The 21,275-nt window shown below is 37.3% G+C and overlaps 1 protein-coding gene across 2 annotated transcripts in view; it reads right to left on the bottom strand.

Moving 5' to 3' along the window:
• ADAMTS20 (ADAM metallopeptidase with thrombospondin type 1 motif 20) overlaps nucleotides 1-21,275 on the bottom strand; it is a 202,783-nt gene that overhangs the window by 162,955 nt on the left and 18,553 nt on the right. For both annotated transcript variants that reach the window (XM_043886575.1, XM_043886584.1), the window contains one exon: nucleotides 6,389-6,551. In XM_043886575.1, the coding sequence (XP_043742510.1) occupies nucleotides 6,389-6,551 (163 nt within the window). The remainder of the gene's footprint in view (nucleotides 1-6,388; nucleotides 6,552-21,275) is intronic.

Below are 21,275 nucleotides of genomic sequence, written 5' to 3'. Positions count from 1 at the left end.
GAATGCCATAAATGGAGTCCCCTAGGGCTAGTAGTGAATGTACTACTATAGTAAAGGAGAAAGAATTCAGAAATCTCTTCCATTTTCTTGTGGCACAAATTTAAAAGTCATACCCTGAATATCATCTTGGTCTTTCTATCTGCATTCTCTCCATCACCAAAATAAAAAACCGAAAGGTGGTCATGAAATCCAAATTTGCTAGCATGTATGCAAAAGTACTGAATACCAAGACAGCAGAGAAAAAATGAATTGACTGAAAATTCTGGACAGTGTTACACTAAGAACAAAATTACTAGTTCTCTTACTTTTACCATAGCTTGTATTTTAGTTATTAATGTCTCAGTCCTCCACTCACTCTGTATATTTCAACACAAAGTTCAGCTACTAATCTTTTAATGTCAGAAATATTATCTTCATTCTATATTTATCAGTTGTTGGCATTTTCTTTTGCCAGTGCTCAATTTTTATAACATCAATATTATAACTGCCCATCTTGTGTTTCTGCACAGTTTCCCCTCTCCAGCATTTATTCACTTAACTTCTCACAACAGTCCTCAGTTTCTCTTTGGATATCTATCCCCATCTATTCACTTAGTCAATAGTTCCAGTTACACTCACCTGACCCTACCAGCAGAGTGATGTGGCTGATTACATCTCTGTCTCCCAATAACAGCAATTAATTCAGACCAAGTCAGGCCAAACAACATAATCAGATCCCATATCAGGATCTTTGTTTGACCTACTTGAGGAGATGACTTTCAATATCTATGGGATCAGTGTTGAGGTAAAGCCCAAACTCCTAATCCAGTTATACTGACCTTCATGAGCTTTCCCTTGTTTATCTCCCCAGTATTAGGTCATCCTGTTTCTGTATGGAATACTTCTCACCCTCTCCCTGTCTAATCCCTACTCTTCTTCTGGGTTTCAGATAATGAGTTATTTTCTCAAGTAAGCTTCTACAACTTTCATATCTGAGTTAGACTCTCTTTGTATGATGCCCCAAATTATCTTCTAAATGAACCTCATCTTCCATACCTATCTGTAAGCAGTACAGTTATTTTAGTACTAACAATTTCTCAACTATTTACACAGCATGTATTATAAGCATAACATAGTATTAGTTGCTGTGAAGAATATAAAAAATGAAATAAAATATACTCTTTTGGTTTAAGGAGCAGAAACAAAGAATCTTAAAACTGAGATATAGGATAACAGAGCACATAAGAAATTTTAAAACAAGATAGTGTTAACTATGTGCAGAATAAATAGAGCAACCCCTAAATCGTGAGATGTTACAGAGCCAGAAATTCAAAAGTCCATGATCTTAATCTGACAAAATCATGAGCAGGTACATTAACCATAGGAGAATAAGTAAGATGCTAATTACAATTAAAATGAATAGTAACTTTTAGTAGAGTAAGAAACTATACTAAGATACAGTTAGTAAAAGAGCTAAAAACTAATAATCCCATTCACATTTTTATCTCTATAAGTGAAGAGCATCTTAAATATCTAAATAAACTTACATTTAGAGCAAAGGGATTTTATAAAAATTTGAGGAGACACCGCTCACTGTAGAGAAAACATTAAGGAGAAATTTCTTTAAAGAACAAGTAGCTAAGAGTATGAAAGAAGCCAAAGGAAATATATGGTGGAGACAGGGCACTGAAGAACAAGTACTGCTACAATAAAGGGTAAATGGAGATGTATTCAATTCTAACGGTGAGGCTTATATTACCGTCAAGTTAAAACACATAGAAACCTAACCAAGTTGCAAAGTGACTAAGAACACTACAAAAGAAATTTCAAAACAGGAAGTGTACCAATCTAAAACAAAGACAGAAAGTTCTTAATGGAGGTGGAAGAGAAACACAGATGTACAGTGCATTTCAAAGAAGGATTAAGAATTTCAGTCTCACCTCAACAGAGATTTGATGAACACATGAACCAGAATAAGCTGACATCAGAATGCCTAGCAACAAAAAAAGCTGCAATTTTACAGCAAGAGATAAGCAAATATTCAACAGAAACATAAGAAGTGGTTTGGCACTATTATATTTAAGACACAGGTGTAGTTTACTCTTCAATTAGGGGTTATAATTATGATCGTTTCTTCTATACCTCGAGAAGCACAATTCTCCCCATCAATTCCCAAGTTAGTACAAAGACAACATCAAGAAAAAGACTATGCTTCAAAACTAGAAGAATGGATCATTATTCCTACCAGCGAAACATTCTCCAGTTTAAAGACAGAGTATGAAATATATCATCCCAATACAGAGGAAGGAAGATTTTTAAAAACTGCTAAATTTTGAAGAGTGGGTAGTCTTCAGGTAGTCCTTCCTGAAAAGAACTTGTTACTACAGTTAAAATATGAAGGATCACAGTGACGTTTCATGATACATATTTTCAAAATGCACCTGTCAGACTGGATAAACATATCCTCTGGTTCCCAGCATGTGGGTTCCCTTCTTCATATCCCATTTAATACACAATTCACCCAACGGGAATCATTAACTTCATTACAAGTAAAACTAGATAATACAAGACTTTGAAAATAAAATAGGACTTCAAAGTTCTGGGAACTGCCACAGGCATAATAACGACACCACAAAGTAAGTATCAAAAATGGCAGACTGATCCTTCTCTTTGGAATGGATTATTTAATACATGCACATTTCACTATTATAGCAAGCAGAACACACAATTGGTAAAATAGGTCAGCTAATAAAATAATGCTATATGCATAGAACAAATAATTGTCACAGCAACACTAGGTCTTCCCCTCCCAGAAAACACGCATGAGCCAAAGATGACTACAGCTCAGAATTACTCTAAGGAACAGTGACACAAAACTATAAGGAGTGCTTTGAAAAGTATAGATCCATATATATATATATACATGGGCTTCCTTGGGGGCTTAGCAGTAAAGAATCCGCCTGCCAATGTAGAAAACGCAGGTTTGATCCCCGGGTTGGGAAGATCCCCTGGAGAAGGAAATAGCAACCCACTCCAGTATTCTTGCCTGGGAAATCCTATGGACACAGGAGCCTGGCGGGCTACAGTCCGTAAGGTCACAAAAAGTCAGACATGACTGAGTGACTAAACAACAACAAGATAGATATATATTTATTCCATGGCATTCACAGTCTCAAAATCTTAATAGGTTGGTCAAATTTCACAGTTTGGGATTTTTCTTTTCTTGGGATGAAATTGAACGTAAGAACATTGCTAGTACAATAAGATGAAGAATAGCCGCTTAAGCAAATAAACTACTTTTATGAACTTTAGAATGCTGATTAACGAATCAAAAAAGAAAACCTGAAGACTGAGGCAAATAATCTGTTACTCAAATAAAAATCAATCTTTTCTAGTTAACTAAACAGGACTTTAAAAAGTAATACTTGTTAAGTTTGCATCATATAGCATATGCTTAATTTCAACAGAAATTTGAACACCAAAAACATGCCGGCTTCTTTTTGGGAGTGCAGGTAAAAAGGGAGATGGGAAAGAGAGTAACTTTGGATTCAGATGTATTGAATTTAAGATGCCCTGGGACATCCAAGAAAACACTGGCATGCAGCAGTTGTAACTCTGAGATTTCTTCTTAGGACCAGCTGAAGATGAACACATTTTAAGTTCTGTATCACTTAAATTAGTAGCTAAAAATTGGAGAAATACAAAGAAAATCACATAGACTATATAAGAAGTGGCATAAAGTGGTGGCCAAGAAGTGAACTTTTAAAAAATGTTTAACTTAGAAGATGGGAAAGCAATAACAACCAAGAAGAGAAATGGGAAGAAAGGTAAGAAAGAAAAGGACTCTGAGGTGAGACAGAGCAGGATGGCAGAATGGGAATAAGGCTCACCCAGCCTCCCAAGGAACACAGACCAGCTCTGATCTGCCTTGAAGAGTAAGTAATGGCAGAACCACACTTAACAGAATCCAGAGGGTTGTTTTCAATCCTATCAATCTTTTCAGCATTTCCCTTCCCCTTGGGTTTTAATTTTGTTACTGCGTGGTTATTTGTTCTGTTCATCTCATGGGTTTTATGAGCTTATTTTGCCATTTCCACTGGATTTTACTCCTAATATGTCTGATATCTACCTGGAACCTGGCATCCACAATGGCTAAGGTTCAGCTACCAAACATAACTCATATGGCCACATGATGAAATCTGATGTAAAAAACAATTTAATCCATCAAGACTGAAGCGACTATGAATTATAGCATTTTAGAATTTTAAATAAACTTAAATCAATAGAAATATGGGAAAAAATGACTTTTTCTTTTCCAATTAATTCTTTTAGTTCATAAGTTAAAGCTTTAGGCCTACCTACTTGAAGAATTCCCCTCAATGAGGGTTCACCTTTAGAATATATAAGATTCTGCAAGTATTACAGAACAGCAGCGTGTGAACTGGGGACGAAGAAAAAAACCTTTGATAACATTTTACTAATGACATTTACAACTCTCCATTTTACTAACAGGATGATGATTAGCAGCTAATTCTTTAGGCCATTAATTGATTGCCTTTTTAGTGATTAAAAATATGTATGTTAATTATACCTAAAAATGTAGGTAATTTAAGAATTGAGAAGAATGATACTACTTTAACATTTTAGTAGATAAATGTTTTGGGAAAATATATCGTGATTAAAAGAAAACTAAAACTCATAGCTTTCTATTTGCTTGTTATTTGTAGTTTTTATAATAAATCTAATTTAGTAAAAGTTTTTTTTTTTTTAATTTTTTAAACAAAAGGGCCTGGCTTTTCTTGAACCATTCTCTTTCTGATAATGAACAGATTGTGAATGCAAAACCCTGCATATCATTATGTGAAACATTTATGCATTCAGAGTGTCTACTTGGTGGCTTTCTTCTTAAGAAGCTAAACAATTCATTAAACAAGCTGCTCGTGAATGGTGGATCAGAACAAGCATAAGCTGCCTTCCGTAGAATTCTATTGTGGAGCTGTACCCATTTGTGTTTTCTTTGAAGCCATAAAAATGAAACCCTTATGCTCATATTAAAAGCATAAGAAAGGCATCTATTATGTCAATAGATTTAAAACACGGCCTTAGACACAGTGAGAACCACTCCAAAATGGCACTCATATAATAGCAAAGGTTAAGAAGTGCATTCCCAGGGAAAACCTTCAAAGGCCTACATATCATTATATCCCAAAACAGATGGCATTGCAGTGTTTGGAACCATAGTTCACGGACACCTACAATCTCAAATAAATCCCTTCTAATCCCACTCTTGTCTAGATTTTATACTTTGATGGTAAGTGCAGGTGCTTTTCACCATTCTTCATAGAGTGACATAAAATGATATGAGTAAGAGCCATGTATATTATAAGGACACAGCTCTTAATACAACTTCTGTGCAATATACAAGTATTCTACTAGCAACAGACAACATTTTCTAGAAACCATCAATTCCTAAATTCTAAACCATGAATAATCTTCATTAGTTTGAATTTTACAGGAAAAAAAGAGGAATATACTTCTCTCATATATTGTTGGAAATAAAAATTGATTAAAAAAAACACTTTGCAAAATAATGTGGAATTCTCTAGTATCAATGTGTATACTCTGGATGGACTCAAACACAGGAGATGAGGATGAGAATTTTCACAGCAGCATTTTTTTATAGCAGCAAAAAACTGCAAATAATCCATAAGCTCATTGACAAGAAGATGGATATGTGAACATACCCTGCAATGAAAACGAACAGCTGCTACATGTACCAACATGGATAACCCTTAGAAACAATGCTGAGCAAAAAAGTCCCAGAAAACTATCTGAAATATTTCCTTTAAACAAATTTAAAAGTATGTAAAGTTGAGCAACATGTTATTGTTAATAAGGTTCAGATTTTTCAATCATTTAAATTCTGCTGAGAAAAATCATACTACTGTCACTAACAGATTAAAGTAAAAAATTTCTGATTCTTTGTTACAAATCTCAAATACAGTGGACTCTGAACACAGGTTAGAATTGCACAGGTCAACTTTTATGTGAGTTTTTCTCACTAAATACATACTACAGTACTATGCAATTTATGATTGGTTGAATCCATGGATGTGGAGCTGCATATAAGGAGCATTAACTGCAAAGTTATACATGAATTTTCAACTGGGCAAGGGATCAGTAACCCTCATGTTTTTCAATGACCAACTCTACTGAATACTTTTTTGAATGTAAACTTAATGTACAACAAAATTGCCTATAGATAATTTCTAATGGATCCCTCAGGTCAAGAAAATTTGCTTAAAATATCACATACATCAAAATTTAAAGAAAATACATAAATTCTAAACTAAAAAAGATAAAAATAATATTGCAATTTTACCATAAAGAGTTTTACTTCACAGTTTACCTGAAACATCACAAGGCTTGTGAGACTGCAGAAAATAGTTCCTCTTTAATTCCTGTCTGTATATAAGATGTGGCTTGTTATGATCATCTTCATGTTCACTCCCATCTGCCTTCATTATAGGTTCTAAGAAATATTCACCATCATGTGCTTTAAATGTTCCCATCTGGAAATAAAGAAAATAAAAATGAATTTTCTTCTGTCACTAAGTAGAAAAAGTGTGCTGTCCCACAGGTTAAAGTGAGGACACAGAACAAGATAGCCAGGAGTTCATTCGCTAAAGTCATCAACTGAACATAATGTTTCCTTTCCTGGCTCATGTCTTCTTCTTATGTATAAGTCACAGAGAATGAATAATATTCCAATAAACAGTTGAAATGACAGGCATTCCAACTATAAAGAATAGCATAGGCAACAGCATCAAAATGGCCAAAAGCTTAGCACATTCTAGAAGTGAGAAAGCCTGTTTGGCTTGGTCTATGTAAGGTAATAGTGTGAGACAAGACTTAAAAGGAAGGCTAGGGTCAGATAAAAGATCTTGAGTGTGATGCTAGCAATTTAAAATTTGTGAGAAGATGAGAGCCATTGAAGAGTTTTCACAAAGACCTGTCTCCTGAACTCCAGAATGCAATATCCAACTTGCTTTTTGACATCTCCACTTAGATCAACAGTAGCATTCTCAACCTCAGCATGTCCAAAGCCAAACTCTTTATTTTCTGTCCAAACCTGCTATTCTTCAATGCTCCCTCTTTCAGTAAATGGCAACAGTATTATTCAGATTGCTTCAGACAAAAGTCCTTAAAGAAAAATGAAGGATGGCTCTCTCTCAAATCTCACATTCAATTCATCTGCAAATCCAAATGGCTCAACCTTCAAGATATAATTGAAATCCAACCACTTCTCCCAAATTTTACCACTATATCCATGAACTAACCTAACTTTCTCTCCTTCCTGAACTAAATCAATAGCCCTCTATCATCTCTACAGAGGAGCCACAATAATTTGACTTTAGTAGAGATCATGTTGCTTTCAAAAAAGAATAAAAACAAAAAAAAAGTATTATAACTTTTCAAACCACTCAGTAAAATCCAAATTCCTTATCATGGTCCACAATGTCCTGCACGATCTGCCCACTCCTTCCCACCACCCCATCCCTCCAAACACACAGACAACCAAGAGCTCTGACTTCATCTTCTGCTCTTCCACCTTGGCTCACTCTCGAGCTCCATTCCTGATGTCTTTGCTATTCTTTAAACATGACAAGTATTCTCCTAGCTCAGGACCTATGACTTACTAAACCTGCCTCAAGCACTTTTCCCAGCTGGCTCCCTCTATGACTTATTTCAGGTCCCTGCTCAACACTCACGACCCTATATATTAAAATGTTACCCAGCCTCCTATGTCTATCCCCACTATCCAGTTTTATTTTTCTTCATAATGCTTATCACCACCCAATAGATTATTATTTATAGGTGTTACTTGTCTGACACCATCCACCAAAATATAAGTCCATGAGAGTAGAGCTTTGTCTATCTTCTCTGCATGCCTGACATGCCTGCCACATAGCATTTTGGATAATATATATTAAAGGAATGAATAACTGTAGGCAATAAAAGTTAGTCTAGTGACACTGTGTGTTAAAATACTAGAATTTATAAGGTAGAAGCTATAGCCCAGAAGGGAGGTAACAAAACCTAAATTACGGTGAAGTGACGGTACAGCAGCTGGAAGAGAAAGATTACATGACGTCAGTGCCTAAGGAAAGCAGAAAAACAGACAGTGAGAGGGAGAATTTAAGACAGAGATGATTTTCTGGGAAAATATTATTTACCAAAATGACTTCAGAAATGGTAAAAATCCAACAAACCTCTTTACTACCAAACAATAGAAAAAGGTATCAGAGTTACATCATAGAAACTCCTGGCCTTGATAATTTCATAGAGGAATCCCACCAAACCTAGCAAGAGCAGATAATTCCACTGTTATTTTCACCGTTTCAAAATACGAAAAAAAACACTAGTTATTTTTATGAATAGTGCAAACACATGGTAAAACCTAGTAAGATAGCACAAAATCAAAACAACTACAAAAAAAGCCAAAACAAATATAGGACAAGCTCACATATGACTATCAAGCTAAAAATCCTAAATTATATAAGCAAACAAAAGTCAGTAACATGGGAAAATGACCAGATGGAGTTTATCATAAGAATATAACTATGGTTCAACATTGGAAATCTTAATTCATCATAGCCACTTACACAAATGTGAAAAAAAATCACAAGCTTTTTGAAAAAAGTCAACATTCTTGATTTTAAAAACGTCAATAAAATATAAATAGACAGATGCTCCCTAAACAAGATAAATTCTATCAAAGCCCACAGACAGTATCATGAATAACAAAGATATACTCAAGGCACTCCCACTTAGCTCAGGAATACAAGAATGCCCAGTATCACCTGTTCTAGATAACAGAATTAGATAAAAGATTAGAAACAAAAAATTGTAAGAGTTAGAACTGTCATCTTCATCAATGTACACCTTAACAACTAAAAACTGAAAAACTACTATAAAAACTAAATGAATTTAGTGACAGAATATACAGATTAAATAGTATTCACATACATAAAAAACAATGAGAAGGTATTATGGAAGAAGCAATCCAAATTACAAATGAAATATGATCCAGAAACACCACCACTGAGCATATAACCTGAAAAAAAACATAATCAGAAAAGACACATGTACCCCAGTGTTCATAGCAGCACTATCTACAATGGTCAAGACATGGAAACAACCTAAAAGGCCATCAACAGATGAATGGATAAAAAAGATGTGGTACGTATGTATAATGGCATATTATTCAGCCATAAAAAGAAGTGAATTTGAGTCAGTTCTAGTGAGGTGGATTAACGTAGAGCCTGGTATGCACAGTAAAGAAGTCAGAAAGAGAAAAACAAATACAGTGTATTAACACATATGTACAGAAGCTAGAAAAATGGTCTTGATGAAGCCATTTGCAGGGAAGGAATGGACATACAGATGTAGAGAATGGTCTTGTAGATGTAGTGGGGGAGGGAAACAGATCTCTTTCTCTAGTTTGGTGAGGCTAAATCATAGAGAACAGGCATTTATTATAGTCTCAGTAGCTAATTCTGAAATATACAGCAGATATCATTCATATACATTCATCATTTATTTCTACCTACCAATAACTCTGAGGCAAGTTATTATTATCCCTACTTAACAGGTGAGACAAAGGAAGAACAGTGAGGTTAAACACCTTGTCCAGGTCTTACACCTAATAAGGAACAGGATCAAGGTGTGAACCCAGGTAACCCGGCTCCATAGTTTGTGCCTTAATACAGTGTACTGTGTTCGTGATCGGACACCAATTCTGATAAACCCGCAAAACAGCTGACAAATATTTAAAGAGCAGGCAGAGGTCAAGAGACTAAACATATCGAGGTCAATGTGACAAAATCTCTTTCAAAGAATTCATACTTATGTGGGAAAATCCAGATTAAAAAATGCAGTATGCCTGGTGGTAATAAGTGCAATAAAGAAAATAAAATCAGGCAGGGAGACAGAATCCCAGAGGGTGTGGGGATGGAGGCACTCTGGGCTGAGGCTGGAATAATGAGGAGGCAGCCAAGGAAAGCTCTGGGAGAACACTGAACACAGAAGAACAGTGACTGAAAGGCCCAGCGACGGGGAAAAGCTTGGCAGGTTCAAGGGGCAGAGAAGAGCGAGGCTGAAGATTTGCAAACAAGGGGATACACAGCAGAAGCTCAACAGGCAGGAGCCAGCTGTACTCGTTACATTTGACGGTGAAAAGCACTCGGCGCGCCTCCAAAGACACAAATATACGTTTACCTACATGTAAAACTTGGCAAATTTCCACTTAGAAAAGCATATTTCTGGGAAGAGCCAATTCAGAAATGAATCACGGAATTATGGATGCTACGACAACTACCGTTTTAGTGAATGAGGCTTCATTTCCATTTCTTAATTAGAATATCCTTAAATTATTTAGGGATAGTAACTTTGAAATTGTTGCTTTAAATTTCATTGTTAATAACATTTTTAAATCACTATTTTAACCGAATAGTCACTCAAAGCTATTTAAATGATTCAGGCAATTACAGTCATAAATTCTTCTCTACATTCATAATTATTACCACACAAAAGTAACCAAGTCTTTACTATTTCTACAGTTCCAAATCTAAACCATTGCCTGAGACATAATAGGCACTCAACACATATCTATAGAAATAAACATTTTTGTAACATGATAATGTACCTGATTTCCCCACACCATATATACACATTACTGATCTTTTATTTTTTTTTCTCTAATATTTTTAAGTTACAATAGTTTAGGGACTTGGCTGAGATATAGCATGATTTCTTTCAATGTTAAAAATTTAAATGTTCAGGCATTCTCGGTAACATAATGTGCAAATATATTAGGAATACACATTTTAAAGGCTTAATATAAATGAAATTTCATCAGATATATGGACATTCTATAAAGTAGAAAAGATACATAGGTATATATATAACAAATTCATCTATTTCTTAGTATATTATATTCTAGCATATTTCGTTCATTCTACCAGTGCTTTTTTTCAAACACAACTACAAATCACTTATTTTCAACACATATCAGAATTCTAGCATTCTTTGCCTTCTCAGAAAAATAATTAACTATACTTAGAAGTAACAGACTATTTCTGAAACATGAGTAAATGGACCCATAATGAAAAATCACTTTCTGCCTATTTTAAAAAGCATGCTGAGGAGGGAAAATGTGATAGCATCCTGGTAAAAGATACAAATAGACATGAGGCGGCTTGTTACTCATCCCAGAAATGTTTTGAATAATGTCACATTTTTCTCAAGCAATGCTGAAAATATCTATATCTTGGAAACTATTTTATATTCCTTTTGGATCAAAATTTTAGTGTGGGGTACTTTAGTGGTAATGTTCAAATAAACCCACACACAGGTCCAACTTTCGTTCTCATGTGAAAGGTGAATATGGTTGTATCAAGTCCATTAGTACCTCCTGGAGTCATGCTAGAACACTCTAAAAGTAGAAGTGTTAGTTGCTCAGTCATGTCTGACTCTTTGCAACCCCATGGACTATAGCCCACCAGCGTCCTCTATCCATGAATTATCCAGGCAAGAATACTGGAGTGGGTAGCCATTCCCTTCTCCAGGGAATCCTCCCAATCCAGGGATGGAACCCTGTCTTCTGCATTCCAGGCTGTTTCCTTACCAACTGAGCCACTAGGAAAGCCCCTAGAACACTACCCTGCTAATAATAATACTGACTTTACAACTCAAACGTCTTTTCTTCAACAAAGTTTCATGTTTTAAAAGTATTAGTTCAAGAAAAAAATAATTGTCCTCAAAGGGGTTTACCCGTATTTATCAGTGAAGGAAGTATTTTGCTTCCAACAATTTTCCTATAAACCACTCCACTGCAGAGGACTTTCTGCACAAATAATAAAAATATCAGAGCTTTGCCTAAAGGCTCCTAACGAAGCACTTAATTTTTTTTTTTTTAAACTTGGAAAGGAACCTGGTAAGGCATTGGAAGACTTAATAAAACAGGTGGCTCATAGAATTATATTTAGAGCATGCCGTATTTTTAGCAACTGCCTATGTACAGAGTCATTGCAACTTGGTTCATGAGAAATACCAATCAAATTCCAAACTCTTCCTTTTGATGACCATTAAAAGCAGAATAACTAGCTTTCACTTGAGCAAGGGGGGTCCAAATTTCTTGAAGCAATAATCTGCTACTTGCCACACTGTTTTGAAAGGCAGTAAGTAATTATACAATAAGTTCTAATTTGCTCTCACAGGCCAAAATTTTTATGTTTAGAGGATTATCATACAATTGTTTTTCCAAAATGTTTCTATTTCACTATTTTCACATTCATTCATACATATTTTTTTCTAATAACATGGCAAGCACATGTACTGCGGCCACAAACAATAACGTACTGTCAGATTTTATTAAAGGGTAAAAACAACAAGCACAAAATATAAACCATTTGGACTCTTTTCCCAAAAACTTACAGCTAATCACATTAACATTGGCAACTATAGAACTAGTTCAAAATGAAGTACTATTGAACAAGACAATTAGAGCCAATATTGAGAATAAATTTTAGTGACAAATTGCTCCCAACTATTAAAAAAAAATTGGATTTTTATTTAAGGATTGAATCACTGGTAATTAATACCATGAAGTCAAAATGTTTAGTTTCTCAATCTTTAATCATCAAGTCATATGAAAATCACTTTGACCCTATTTGTAATAAGGAAGTCTGAATTCTCGCTTTGCACTCATGGAATCTTGGGCAAGCCACTTCATATCTCAAACCTCAGTTCCACAACTTATAAAACAAACAAATAATTCTATCTATCTAACTTCCTTAGAAAGGCAATGTGTGTTAAAATGATGTCACTGGGCTTTCCAGGTGGCACTAGAGGTAAAGAACCACCTGTCAATGCAAGAGACATAAGAGACGTGGGTTTGATCCCTGGGTCTCAGGAAGATCCCCTGGAGGAGGGCATGACAACCCACTCCAGTATTGCTCCCTGGAGAACCCCTTGGACAGAAGTGCCTGGAGGGCTAAGGCCATAGGGTTGCAAAGAGGCAGACACGACTAAAGAAACTTACATGGCCCGGCACCTAACTTCCTTAGAGAGGCAGTATGTGTTAAAACAATGTCAGTAACTGTTTTGAAAGTGAGTCAATTTGATACAGGATGGAAAAGTCTCCACTAAAACCACAAATGTTACAGCCACTCTTTTTTACTCTAAATGAAGTATAAGTATTATATAATAAAAAATGATAAAGATTAACTCTGAGATTTATCTTTATTTTAGGGTGCTCTGTTCAATGCAAAAGAATTTTTCCCCTGACAGCTCCTCACTATTACACCACTAATCACGCCTAGGAAATGGTGTATTATACACAAGCACACACTGAATGAATGAACAGATGACAGGAAGAACATGTAACTGGCCCCAGGAGCCTATAGCAGAAAATTCATTGCAAAGTTTTTGAAAAGATGGGTCTTCTCTCGTCTGGTTCAGTTCAGTTCAGTTCAGTCACTCAGTTGTGTCCGACTCTTTGCGACCCCATGAACTACAGCATGCCATGGCTCCCTGTCCATCACCAACTCCCAGAGCCCACCCAAACTCACGTCCATTGAGTGGGAGATGCCATCCAACTATCTCATCTTCTGTCGTCCCCTTCTCCTCCTGCCCTCAATCCCTCCCAGCATGAGGGTCTTCTCCAATGAGTCAACTCTTCGCATGAGGTGGCCAAAGTATTGGAGTTTCAGCTTCAGCATCAGTCCTTCCAATGAACACCCAGGACTAATCTCCTTTAGGATGGACTGGTTGGATCTCCTTGCAGTCAGAGGGACTCTCAGAGTCTTCTGCAACACCATAGTACAAAAGCATCAATTCTTCAGTGATCAGCTTTCTTTATAGTCCAACTCTCACATCCATACATGACTACTGGAAAAACCATATCCTTGACTAGACAGACCTTTGCTGGCAAAGTAATGTCTCTGATTTTTAAATGCTGTCTAGGTTGGTCATACCTTTCCTTCCAAGGAGTAAGCGTCTTTTCATTTTATGGCAGCAATCACCATCTGAAGTGATTTTGGAGCCCAAAAAAATAAAGTCTGACACTGTTTCCACTGTTTCCCCATCTATTTGCCATGAAGTGATGAGACCGGATGCCATGATCTTAGTTTTCTGAATGTTGAGTTTTAAGCCAAATTTTTCAATCTCCTCTTTCACTTTCATCAAGAGGCTTTTTAGTTCTTCTTCACTTTCTGCCATAAGGGTGGTGTCATTTGCATATCTGAGGTTATTGATATTTCTCCCGGCAATCTAAATTCCAGCTTGTGCTTCTTCCAGCCCAGTGTTTCTCATGATGTACTCTGCACATAAGTTAAATAAGCAGGGTGACAATATACAGCCTCACGTACTCCTTTACCTATTTGGAACCAGTCTGTTGTTCCATGTCCAGTTCTAACTGTTGCTTCCTGACCTGCATACAGGTTTCTCAAGAGGCAGGTCAGGTGGTCTGGTTCTCCCATCTCTTACAGAATTTTCCACAGTTTATTGTGATCCACACAGTCAAAGGCTTTGGCATAGACAATAAAGCAGAAATAGATGTTTTTCTGGAACTCTCTTGCTTTTTTGATGATCCAGCAGATGTTGGCAATTTGATGTCTGGTTCCTCTGCCTTTTTTAAAACTAGCTTGAACATCTGGAAGTTCACGATTCATGTATTGCTGAAGCCTGGTTTGGAGAATTTTGAGCATTACTTTACTAGTGTGTGAGATGAGAGCAATTGTGCGATAGTTTGAGCATTCTTTGAGATTGCCTTTCTTTGGGATTGGAATGAAAACTGACCTTTTCCAGTCCTGTGGCCACTGCTGAGTTTTCCAAATTTGTTGACATATTGAGTGCAGCACTTTCACAACATATCATTTAGGATTTGAAATAGCTCAACCTGAATTCCATCACCTCCACTAGCTTTGTTCGTAGTGATGCTTCCTAAGGCCCACTTGACTTCACTTTCCAGGATGTCTGGCTCTAGGTGAGTGAGCACACCATCGCGATTAACTGGGTCATGAATATCTTTTTTGTACAGTTCTTCTGTGTACTCTTGCCACCTCTTAATATCTTCTGTTTCTGTTAGGTCCATATCATTTCTGTCCTTTATTGAGCCCATTTTGCATGAAATGTTCCCTTGGTATCTCTAATTTTCTTGAAGAGATCTCTAGTCTTTCCCATTCTATTGTTTTCCTCCATTTCTTTGCATTGATTGCTGAAGAAGGCTTTCTTATCTTTCCTTGCTATTCTTTGGAACTCTGCATTCAAATGGGTATATCTTTCCTTTTCCCCTTTGCTTTTCACTTATCTTCTTTTCATAGCTATTTGTAAGGCCTCCTCAGACAGCCATTTTGCTTTTTGGCAATTCTTTTTCTTGGGGATGGTGTTGAATCCTGTCTCCTGTACAATGTCAGGAACCTCTGTCCATAGTTCATCAGGCACTCTGTCTATCAGATCTAGTCCCTTAAATCTATTTCTCACATCCACTGTATAGTCATAAGGGATTTGATTTAGGTCATACCTGAATGGTTTAATGGTTTTCCCTACTTTCTTCAATTTAAGTCTGAATTTGGCAATAAGGAGATCATGATCTGAGTCACAGTCTTGTTTTTGCTGACTGTATAGAGCTTCTCCATCTTTGGCTGCAAAGAATGTAATCAATCTGATTTTGGTGTTGACCATCTCGTGATGTCCATGTGTAGAGTCTTCTCTTGTGTTGCTGGAAGAGGGTGTTTGCTATGACCAGTGCGTTCTCTTGGCAAAACTCTATTAGCCTTTGCCCTGCTTCATTCCGTACTCCAAGGCCAAATTTGCCTGTTACTCCAGGTGTTTCTTGACTTCCTACTTTTGCATTCCAGTCCCCTATAATGAAAAGGACATCTTTTTTGGGTATTAGTTCTAAAAGGTCTTGTAGGTCTTCATAGAACTGTTCAACTTCAGCTTCTTCAGCATTACTGGTTGGGGCATAGACTTAGATTACTGTGATATTGAATGGTTTGCCTTGAAAACGAACAGAATTCATTCTGTCGTTTTTGAGACTGCATCCAAGTACTACATTTTGGACTCTTTTGTTGACCATGATGGCTACTCCATTTCTTCTAAGGGATTCCTGCCCACAGTAGTAGATATAATGGTCATCTGAGTTAAATTCACCCATTCCAGTCCATTTTAGTTTGGTGATTCCTAGAATGTCAACATTCACTCTTGCCATCTCCTATTTGACCACTTCCAATTTGCCTTGATTCACGGACCTAACATTTCAGGTTCCTATGCAATACTGCTCTTCACAGCATGGACCTTGCTTCTATGACCAGTCACATCCACAACTGGGTGTTGTTTTTGCTTTGACTCCATCCTTTCATTCTTTTTGAAGTTATTTCTCCACTGATCTCTAGTAGCATATTGGGCACCTACCGACCTGGGGAGTTCATCTTTCAATGTCCTATCATTTTGCCTTTTCATACTGTTCATGGTGTTCTCAAGGCAAGAATACTGAAGTGGTTTGCCATTCCCTTCTCCAGTGGACCACATTCTGTCAGATCTCTCCACCATGACCCGTCCGTCCTGGGTGGCCCCACATGGCATGGCCTAGTTTCATTGAGTTAGTTGAGTCTGTGGTCCATGTGATCAGATTGGCTAGTTTTCTGGTGGCATTCTTTATTCCCCACTCGACAGGACAATTACAGATCTCCAGTGTGAACATGAGAGGAAACACTGCTGATACTCACCGAAAAAGACAATGCTCTCACCACATCCTGACCCATGAGGATTAAGAATATCAGACAGACTCTGGTTCCATCTACCCAAGATTCATGCAGTCAAATGACTCAGCTATATAAACAGTGTCCCAGTGACATCACTAACAAGGAGGAAATTCTGCAACATTTCTCTTTCCTGGAGGCACTAAGATGTGTTTGAAGTCACGTGGACTCACTAGAAGTGGAGAGAACTGTCAAAGAAATGGCCATACTCTTGCGGGGTCTGGGTAGTGATCCTCAGAAAAGTCTCTCCTAACCTCTTACTAAAATATCTGTGAAGACATAAGGCCTAAAGTCATTATAACAAATTATAAATTACAACAATAAGAAATGATTAAGAACTACTCCATAGATGTATAATGGAAAGATGTTCATGATCTACCATCAAAACATTATAAAGTAGTATTACTTAACAAAGATTTATATGTATTATACATATAATAGCTAGAAGGACACATATCATATACCTGCCAGACCATCTGTCATATTTACAGCATATATTTTCCTAGTTTCACTTTAAATTTTCAATTTCTTTACAATTATTCTGACATATGGCACTCTTCCATTATTAAGCAAATATCATCTTTATCACTCGTTATGTCTCCCTTTACATTTTTCTCTAACAATTATAATATACAGTAAGTTTATTCTACCAATACTTCTTTAATACAGGTGGAATTTGGTTTACCAGTAAGATGAGAATTCAGTATTTTGCTTCTCTTCATAGAAGAGTCTTGGAATTCACAGATTTAATGTAAATGCCTTTTAGGTTTTGGTAACTGTCATAGGAAACTAATTTGAAGCAATTATCAAAACTTGACTTCCCATCAGAAGTCAACCTGGTTTTTGAGATTACATTGTCCAAGATACATGGGCCTAGACTAAAGAAGACCTGGACACTTTCATTGTAGAATAATCTACAGACCCTCAGAATTACCCCAACATTCTGCAGGAAGTTAAAATTTGAATTACAGTCATGCTGTATATTGTGTTGGGGGTAGTGCAGATAATTTACCTTTTAATTCAGTAATTGCTAAACCACAAGAAGCCACATCTGAACTTTACGGCCAAGACCGTGCATTACCCAGAGATCCTACATATGAGCAGAAACAGTGCCCCTGAAGGCTTGTCTCCTTATATACAATATAAACACATTTGAAGTGTAAGAAGAGAAAAGCAAAGATATACTTGGTATACAGAAAAACAGCCTACAGTGAAAAGTGTTGGTGATCACAAGAATCTACTCTCCTCTCTTCCTCGTGGGCACAGCACCATCCCCTATTTTCTAGCCCCTGACATCTAGGCAGAGCCAAGCAACAAGTTTTCATCAACAAAATGTACATAGAAGTGGTGTGTGTCACGTTTGGACTGAGGGAGTCAAGAGGTTAGGTATGCCTTTCCAATTCTGTTACTATGGTAAAAAAGCACTTATGTAACTCATGAATATTTTTAATTAATAGACTTACTGCTGTTGTAATAAGGACATGACTGTATGTCTTATATAACAGTGGCTGGTACATTAGAAAGGGCTGATAAGGATCGTTTGAAAAGAATGATCTATTTCTTCCTCTAAATATTAGTATGAAATGGACAGCTTAATTAACATTATATTATGGGAAACAGCAGTTACAAGATAAACAGAAATAAAGCCACAAGTAACAAAGGTGCAGTGTAAGCCCATATAAGTGTTAGTCTTTCAGTCAAGCCCGACTCTTTGTGACCCCATGGACTGCAGCCCATCAGGCTCCTCTGTCCATGGGATTTTCCAGGCAAGGATACTAGAGTGGTTTGCCATTTCCTTCTCCAAGCCATATAAATGAAGTAATAAGTGGAACACCACTGACTTGGATATCTGAAAAAGATTCAATCTATACAAAAAAAATTTTAAATATGTCCAAGTATTTCAACTAAAATTGATAAAATAATTTTCTTGCACTGAATTACAGAAAAGAATTAACCAAATTACCTGGAACATATAAATAAAAGTTGCATTAGATCATTCATTCAAGTACTGAACATTTATATATGCTATACTGGATGCTAAAGTAAACAGGACTATCATTCTCTTACTTAAAATCTATAAATGACAGAAATGTGGACAGATAACCACAATTCCATATATGATGATTATAAAGTCTGGTGGTGGAATGAAGGTAGGCCTGGTCAGCTCTTCCAAGAGAAGATCAGGGCAAAGAAAGGAAGGCTCGGGATGGCTCTAGTAAAATGAGTAGGAGTTTTAGGAAAAGGACATGCTAGACAAAGAGAAGAGTAAATATGAACTCAAATCCTTCTGAAGATTAAACCCATGGTAAAATTAAACATGTTTCTAGAATAAGTATCTCTTTCTTGCCACCTCCTCCTGGTATTGACTTTCTTGGTTAATGGCTACAGGATCACTCAGTCATTTAAGTCATGAGTCACTAGAACCATATTTTTTGACTGCTCTTCTGGTCCAAAATTCTAATAGGTCTCCTACAAGGTTGCATAACTTCAGCACCATTGACATTTTGGTATGCTTCATTGTTCTGGGCATCGTGGGATGTTTGGCAACATATCCGGCCTCTATGCACTGGATGCCACTAGCTTCCCCTGCCCCCTGCCCAGCTGTGACACCAGCTGTTTCCCCAGACACTGCCAATGTTCCCTAGGGGACAGAACTGCCCCAGCTAAGAAACACTGGTCTCCAAGTGCACTGCCCACAGGGACCCACGCTTCTCGCCACTGCACCCACATTACTTCCAGCGGCTCCCCTCCCCTGCCCACACAGGGGTCGTCCTTACACAACGGAGGTCTTCTCAGGGCCTCTGCTCCCTGCACAATGCGCATAAGGGGAGACCACTCCTAACACACTGGACTAACATACCACCCACAGTTCAAGCCCTCACTCTCTCATAATACATTCCAAGCCTTAATCTGAACTTAACCTTAATTTTCTCCCTTACTCCACAAGCCACTCTGCGCTTCAGCAGCTGAGACCCACAAGCAGCCCTTGAATTTTCACATCCCCAAGTGTTTAGTCATCCCTCCAAATCCAGCTGAGAAGCCTCCTACAGCCTAGGTCTCATAACACTCTGACTTGCGCCTTTCTCAAAGTTCACCCAGCACTTCTTGTACGCCTCTGTTAACAGCATTTAACAGACTATTTCATTGAGTGGAGGTGTGTGTGTGTGTGCCTGACGTCACTATGTGGTGGCCGAGAAGGCTGAGCATAATTAGCTAAGGACTCCCACGGTAGGCTTTGAAATCCATCATGCTTGTGCCCCAGCAATATCTCCCATGCACCCATTCAGTCAGTAACCAAATGTGGCCTGGCTATGGCGAGGAAACTTTCTCTTAGGAGGCAAGGGATTCCTCTGCCGGACAAAGAGTCTTGAGGGGGAGCTTTGCTGAACCTTGCTTAGACTTCCCTGCAACCTGGGGTACTTCTACCCAACACTGTCATCCTCTCTTCACCGGTTTCAGACTCCACTCCTCTCTCCCTGTCTCTAACACAGACACTTCCCCAGTTAACCCCACCTTGCCATCTGAGGACCTAGGCTAACACTACAATGTTAAAGGCAGAGCCATAAGAAATTCTCCCTAGTGTTGTTTATTTAACTGAGTATGGGGATAAATAAAAGGGGTCCTTGTGAATTTTACCAACAAAAAAATACAGAATAGCATGTGTAATGATCTAAGGCTATATGACTTCTGAGCAAATAGAAACTTTAGAAAATAAAAGTTTTACAAGAAGACAGAACACAGTAAAGACACTATTGAGAGTTTCCATGCAGCTATTTCCTGTCTGAACAAGGAGTTACTAGAGCACCTCAATAATCAGTCATCAGAGGGCATTAGTGTCTGACATGCTGCAGAATGGTTCACATGAGAAACTTCAAAAAAGTACACACAGACACTGCAAGCTACTCCGTGAGAATACTGTAAAAGCCAGATGCAACGTCTGGTTTTATGACATCTGGAAACTGTTTCTTTCAACCAAAAAGACTGCATTGCTTCAAATCCCACCAAGAAACAGTGAAGTTAATTGTCTAGGCAGTCGGGTTAGTCCCTGAGGGCCTCTGGAAGAAGGGGACCCACCAGGTAATGTAAGAGAGGGGTTGTCAGGAACGTCTCTGTACAATTTACAGATGCCATCCTGACAAGGATATGCCCCAAATATTATATCTTATGGAATACTGACCTCTACTTTGGTAACTGTGTATCAACATTATGAGAAGATAGATAATATGACCATGAAAAAAAAGTCTGTAGTTGAATCTAGGGGTATTAAGGCCTGATAACTATATAGTCTGTGACCTTATCAATGAACTAAAAACAGAGTTTGATTAGCCATTATATTGCTTATAGATAACTTTATGATTTGTCTCTATTTTCATATCTACTATAGATTTTAGAAACATCAAAATAATCAGAGATGTTTGAGTATGTGATAAATCCTTATACTTATGAGAAAAAAAGATTACAGGGAAGGTA

The sequence above is a fragment of the Cervus elaphus genome, chromosome 3, assembly GCF_910594005.1.
Source record: "Cervus elaphus chromosome 3, mCerEla1.1, whole genome shotgun sequence".
NCBI lineage: Eukaryota > Metazoa > Chordata > Mammalia > Artiodactyla > Cervidae > Cervus > Cervus elaphus.
This window is presented reverse-complemented; position numbering and strand designations above follow the sequence as displayed.